Here is a 6,775-nt window from a genome sequence, read left to right on the forward strand (position 1 = left end):
AAGAATGTGTATTATGCTCTGGAGCTCGCTCTGCTTTTCTTATCTCTCAGTTAACTGTAAACAACCCGCAGCAAGGAATGTATGGAACCTCGCACCTAATGCCACTGTGGCGTCAGGATGTTTACTAGACCCTGACCCAGACCGGTCACTGTGCCCTCTGTACTGATATCTGTAATCTGTTACTGTCATCTGTAATCCAGGCGCCTAAAGGCCACTGATGATTCATGAATTTTGACCTTGTATCTCCCGTGCGTACCCCTCTCAATACAAGGCATGAGGGACGGAGGTCTTGCACTTTCTCCACTAGAGAGATTGGCTGCCTCCTTTATCCCCTTGAGACAAAATTCAGTTTTCTGGATAGATTTGTTCCATATGGTCCCGAAACCTCAGCTGGACACAGTAGTTTCCAGTCGAGCCGGGGCATTGAGGGCAACTCATCCTCATATCTCCAAATGTGCCAACATCTGAACCACAGGGGTGCCAGAAGGAAAAGAGGAAGAGCAAGAAATGGAAAACTTAGTAGAAAAAATAATGAAGGAAAACTTCTTTAATTTGGTGAAGGAAATAGACATACAAGTCCAGGAGAGTCCCAAACAAGTCAGACCCAAGACGCCCACAGCAAGGCACATCAGAATTAAAATGCCAAAGGTTAAAGATAAAGAGAGAATTTTAATAGCAGCAGGAGAAAAGAAGAGAGTTACCTACAAAGAAGTTCCCATAAGATTATCATCAGATTTCTCAGAAGAAACTCTGCAGGCAAGAAGGGACTGGCAAGAAGCATTCAGTGTGATGAAGAGCAGATACCTACAACCAGGATTACTCTATCCAGCAAAGCTATCCTTTAGATTGGAAGGGCAGATGAAGTGCTTCCCAGACAAGGTAAAGCTGAAGGAGCTCATCATCACCAAGCCATTATTATATGAAATGTTAAAGGGACACATTTAAGAAAAAGAAGATCAAAACTATGAACATTAAAAGGACAACAAATTCACAACTATCAACAATTGAATCTAAAAAAGCAAACTAAGCAAACAAGCAGAACAGAAACAGAATCAGAGGTATGGGGATCATTTGGAGGGTTATCAGCTGGGAGGGGGAAGGGGGAGAAATGGGGAAATGGTGCAGGGATCAAGAAGCATGACTGGTAGGGACAAAATTGACAGGGGCTTGGTAAGAATAGTAAAGGAAATGGAGAAGCCAAAGAACTTGTATGCACAACCCACGGACATGAACTAAAGGGGGGTTGCTGGAGAGAAGGGGGAGACCAGGCAGAGGGGGGCAAAGGGGGAAATTGGGACACCTGTAATAGCATCATTAATAAAACATACCTAAAAAAGATGCCACCGATCAGTGTTTCTCTCTCCTTCTCTCATTCTCTGGAACCAAAATTTTTAAAAATTAAAAATTAAAAACACAAAACCTGCAATTTCATATAGTTCATTATCCAATGTCACCCCAATACATTTAATGTAAAAAATAAATTAAACACCGTGCTTGGGACAGGTGGCCTCCTGGTCACCCACATGTCAGTCCACAGACGGGAGGGGAGCCCCTTTTAGGGGCCTGGCAGGGGCTGCTCTAACACAGAGTCCATTGGAGGGCGTTGGAAGTCGGGCGGATCAGGACCTTCCGTCAGCTGCCCACGGCCGTCTCCCATGGGCTGCGCGGCTCCTGGGCGGTGTTTTCTCCTGCTGAGGTCAAGCCGTGTCGCCTCCTGTCTTCCCGTCGGGGCCCCCAGTGTGTGTGGCCTCCCAGCCGCAGTGTAAAGGAGGTTTCGAGTGACCCCTGTTCACAGCGGGAACATTCGTTGGCGCTGCCGGACGACTCGGTGGGGAGAACATCTTTGGGAAACAGTTGTAGGCGCCCCTGGGACCCGGGGACCCCACACCGAGGTGTCTGTACCCTACAGCGTGAATTGACTCCGGGAGTTCTGACTTTGCCAGCGAGGACAGAACTCTTAAATAGTACAATGGTTTGTGGTCCTCCAAAATCACGGGACATAAAAGATATTCGGGGTGTTTGTGGGATCACATTTCCTTAGGAGGATTAGGAGAACAGGGTGTAAAAGGCTCTTCAGGGTTTGGTGATGGAAAGGAGGTGGCCAGCCATGTCAGAGACACGGGGATGTGTGTCCGGGAGGCCCGAGGCTGTGTCTGGGGCACCATCGTTCGTACTGGCAGCAAGCAGAAATGGGGGTCCGGCTGCCCGTGGCCACAAAGGCCAGACTCGCGCGGCAGGTGCTGGTGCCAAAGGACAGAGGTTGGACTCAGGGGACACGGGACCCGGGAGAACGGCGGGCTCCCGTCTCAGAGTCCGTCTCCTCTTTCCGCCGCGGACAAGGCCCCGTCGTGTCCCCAGCAAGGCCGAGACGAGGGCCAGCGCCCAGAGTCCCTGCTGCGTTTCCCAGTCCAGGCCTCGGGAGCCGCGGTGGCTGCTCATTGGTCTCGGTCCCACCCGGTAGCTCAGCTTGTTCCCAGCCGCCCTGCACCTCAGGCTCCTGCTCAGCCTCATGGCCACGTGCTCCCGGGTCAGAGAGGGCGTGAACGCAGGGGCGGGAGCATCACCAGGTGGGCAAACGAGTGAGAGAAACAGGCCCGTCTTGGAGGCCGTGGGCCACGTGGCTGCTGATATCATCCCCTGGGTGTGGGACGACCAGGTGCTCTCTCAGAACGACCAATCAGCCTCCCAGACTTCCTCACGCTCTGGGTGGGTCCCCCTGCCAACCAACCCCTCCCTCCGCAGGCGACACCGCCAGGCCTCGGGCCCAGCACCTCCTCGGCGCCATTTCGTCATACGGTGCAGGTGTTGGCCTTCCCCTGGTCTGACCCTCAATCTGGTACCAGAAGGGGGGGCTTTTTTCTATCCAATTATCTTGCTACCTTTATTGCTGCTCAGTGTAAGAACCTCCCCCTGCCGCCATCTTGGCCAATGTTGGGGAGCACCTGGACTGTTTTAGGCTCACGGTGCCAGCCACGATACAGGAAACAATATGCCAAATTCGAAATAGGCATCGCAAGACTGTCCATCAGAGAGAATGAATCCATCAAACCTACACAAGCATTTGCATAAGAGGAGCCGCAAATGACCCCCTCGTTATAAACCAAAGCTGTGCAGACGCAACAGAACTAAACGCTGAGGCAGAGGCAGGCGCGTGGCTTACAGGGAGCTGGGAGGGGCAGCTGGTTCTCTGGGGACAGAGGGAGTAGCGCTGGAGCGGGGCTCCGGGAGGCTGCACTCTGGGGTTCTGGGCTTTCTCTTATGCAGGATGGTCAGTCCCATGGGTGTTTGTTTTATTAATTTTCAAACTATATTTGTATGTATATATTGTATGTTTGTGGGGATATAGTATATACGTATTTATTTCGTATTTTTTCTCCATTTGGTAATAAACTGTCAGCATTTTTTTAAGGGCTTTATACTCGACATGACACATGATAAGTGGTTTTGACTTGGATCCGGCTGGCGGGGCTCTGATATCTGTGGTCCTGTCGGGCGGTTGGTGGGACCGAGGGTCAGTGGTTCGGGTGGGCGGGCACGCTGGCCGGGGACGCGCGAGCAGACCACGCTTGCGCAGCACAGCGGTTTGAGGAACGAGCCTCAGGTCTTCCCCCGCCTCTCAAGGAGGCAGCGTTTACCCTGGACTTTTGTGTTGTCTTCCCCGTGCCTCCCCCCCCCCCCCCCCCCAGCTCCTCTTTGCCCACTGGCCTCTCTCCTTCCAGCCCTCGCGGATGGAGCTCTGGACGTGGCTGTCCACGCCGACAGGACCGGGAGCGAGGAGGATCTTTACGAAGACGCGCACAGCTCCTGCCATCGCTACAACCACCCCGGAGGGGGTGGCGAGCAGCTGGCCATCAACGAGGTAGGGCCAGTGGCGGGGGGAGCGGAGGGGCCGGGAGGGCTGGCCGGCTGGCCCGGTGTCCGCGGCCTCTGGGTCGCAAGCACACGGCACAGGTTCAGCCTGTGGCCTTCGCCTCAGGGCAGGGCGTCCACCCAGAGCCTGTCCAGACAGAACTCTCCCTTGTGCCCACGTGGGACCCGTGAGGTGCCCAGAACAGCGGGCAGGACATCTAGGACCTAAGATGTGACAGGGCTGGGCTGTCCTGCCGAGTGGGCCCTGGAAAGCCATGCTGGCTGGGAGGAGTCTGCTTGGAAGAAGGGGACCCCAGGCCTCCTAAAAGTCATCTGGGCAGGACAAGGGGGCGAGGCCGCAAACACTGCTTTCCCGTCCACGCCAAGAGTACAAAATGATTGCTGTTGCTATGGAAACTGTGTGCAAGTTGCCCACCTTTCTTTTTCTTTCCTTTTTCCCCTCCCTTCCTTCCTCCCTCCCTTCCTTCCTCCCTCCCTCCTTTCCTTCCTTCCTTCCTTCCTTCCTCCTTTCCTTCCTTTTTTTTCTGTTCCTACGTAAGCAGAGGAGATTAGTAAGAAATTTCATATAGGCAAAACCAAGTTCTTCTGCATTCTCCAAGGAGAGAGAAATGTTGAGACATTGATTGTCCTTCCCTTCTCTCCCTCGTTCTCCTCTCTGTCCCTCTGCCTTGGTGCCGGGTCTGGAGGGGCTGTCGGACCCGCACGGCAGCTAGCTGGCATAAGCAGGGATGCGCAGCAGCCCCAGGTCCTCCTGCAGGACCCGCACAAGCCATTCTCTCCTCCGGGCCCCCCTTTCCTCGTCGTGGGGGGTGAGGCCTGAGCCCCGCTGGGGGCTGCAGGAGGCTCGCTGTGCCTGGGTGTTTGGGGAACTCACTTTATCAGAAACTCCCAGGAGTCAGAAAAGGCGGCTCTCCACCAAGAGGCCGTTCGCTGGGCCTTCCAAGAGCAGATGCGTCCCGCCGTGCGCGCCCTACCCCTCGGGCCTTGCTGCTGCCTCGCGTGTGTGGTGGGAAGGCTTGCTGGGCATCTGCATGACTTCATGCTTGGAAATTGTAGAAACAACAGCTGTCAGAGAAAAGCCCATGCGAAGTGATTCCTGGCTTGCTCCAAAGTCACATATTCACTTGTATTTTTTAAGACCATGTGAGTGTGTGTGTCGTGTTCTAAATTGTGACAACTTCTTGTTCACATGACCTCGGGAGAGGTCACTTCCCAGGAGGGAACCCAAACCCTGGGGCCTGAGAGCAGCAGATGCGCGGGCAACAGTGAGGCGCTTGGGCGGGCACATGGGAATGAGTGTGGGTACCCACACGCATGCACACATGAGGGGTGTGTGCTGGGTGCTGTCCCCGTGCTGGAGGGCTGCTGTGTGGAAGGCATGGGGCCACTGGGGGTCAGGCAGACAGTGCCTGTCCGTGGTGCGGGGGCTGTGGAAAACAGGATGGAGGTTCTTCAAAACACACAAACAAAAAATCTCCATATGATGCAGCAATCCCACCTCTGGGTATTTATCCAAAAAAACGACATCAGAATTTTTAAGAGACACCTGCACTCCTGTGTTCAGGGCAGCCTTAGTCACAGTAACCAGGATGCAGAAACAATGTCCTGTCCTTTGATGGATAAATGGATCAAGAAGACTTGGCATAGATGTTCAATGAACTATTATTCAGCCTTAAAAAAAAAAAAAAAGGGACCCCGCCCTTTGTTACAAACCATGGGTGGAGTCGGAGGACACCCTGCGGGGCAAAATCAGCAAACGCTGCGTGTTCGCCCTCCCATGCGGGACCGAAACGTCAGCGCGGGGGCGGGAGAGAACGCTGGTCCCCAGGGGCTCGGGAGGGAGGAGGGAGGGAGATGCTGGTCACAGGGTGCAAAGTGACGGTCCGCGGGAGGGGTACATTCCGGGGCCGTGATTGCCGCGTTGTGCACCTGAGAGTCGGTGCGACAGTGCGCGGTGATGGGCATGAGCTGGACTGCGGCGTCACGTCGCCATGTGTGCGCACGTCAGAGCATCAGGCCGCACACCTTCAATAAACACTGCCATTTGCCGACGACACCCCGGCAGAACAGGGGCTGGGGTCTTCGCAACTGAAGTGGCCGGCTGCTTCGCTGCAAGAACAAATGATGCTCTGACAGGCCAGGCCAGTGCGGGAGAGCCTGGGTCGGGGCCTCCCTGGAGCGCCTTCGGCTGCCCGACCAGAGTTCAAATCCCGGCTCCCCCATCCCTGTATTTGTGGGATTTGGTGACCGCGCCAGTTCCCTGTCCTGTCAGAGCCTCATTTACTCCTCTGTGGAGTGGGTGCCAAGGGCAGTTCTTGGTGTTACTTAGGAATCAGAGCCCCTGGCCCGTCCCCATGGCTCAGGTGCGCCTGCGTATGCAAGGCCCCGCGGCGCCCGAGAGCCCCCTCCGTGCGCCTGGCCGTCCGGGCGCCCGGGGCCTCCGGCGGAGTCTCCGAGGTCAGAGCCCTGCGCTCGCCTGGGCCCCCATGACATGCCCACCGGACCGCCTGCCTCGGTGCCGTCTCGGGCTAGGGGCCCTGGCGCGCACGTGCCGGCTGCGCGGAAGAAACCGCCCGGGCGCACGGCGGCTCCGCCCCCTCCGGCGCTCCTGGCCCTGCTCGTGTCCCTGCGCTGCAGGATCTGCGGCGCCGAGCGGCGGCCCCGCGCCATGGCCAGGGTCCCGCAGGCCCGGCATCGCCCCGCGGCCCCCGGGAGCGCCCTGCGCGCGGTGCTGCGCTGCAACCTGCCGCCCGGCGCCCAGCGCGTGGTGGTCTTCGCCGTGCTGGCGCTCCTGGTCCTCGTCAACGTCGTGCTGGCCTTCCTGCTGGCCTTCCGCTGAGCGCCGAGCGCCGGGGCCAGGCGCCCGGGCCCCGCCGGGTGAGTGGCGCCGCCGCGGCTCCCCCTC

General features: G+C 56.7%; 1 protein-coding gene across 3 annotated transcripts in view; it reads left to right on the forward strand.

Moving 5' to 3' along the window:
- ARHGEF4 (Rho guanine nucleotide exchange factor 4) overlaps positions 1 to 6,775 on the forward strand; it is a 33,237-nt gene that overhangs the window by 17,765 nt on the left and 8,697 nt on the right. For all 3 annotated transcript variants that reach the window (XM_090258875.1, XM_090258876.1, XM_090258877.1), the window contains one exon: positions 3,720 to 3,859. In XM_090258875.1, coding sequence (XP_090115001.1) covers positions 3,720 to 3,859 — 140 coding nt within the window. The remainder of the gene's footprint in view (positions 1 to 3,719; positions 3,860 to 6,775) is intronic.

The sequence above is a fragment of the Furipterus horrens genome, unplaced genomic scaffold (assembly GCF_987537825.1).
Source record: "Furipterus horrens unplaced genomic scaffold, mFurHor1.1.pri manual_scaffold_12, whole genome shotgun sequence".
Taxonomy (NCBI): Eukaryota; Metazoa; Chordata; class Mammalia; order Chiroptera; family Furipteridae; genus Furipterus; species Furipterus horrens.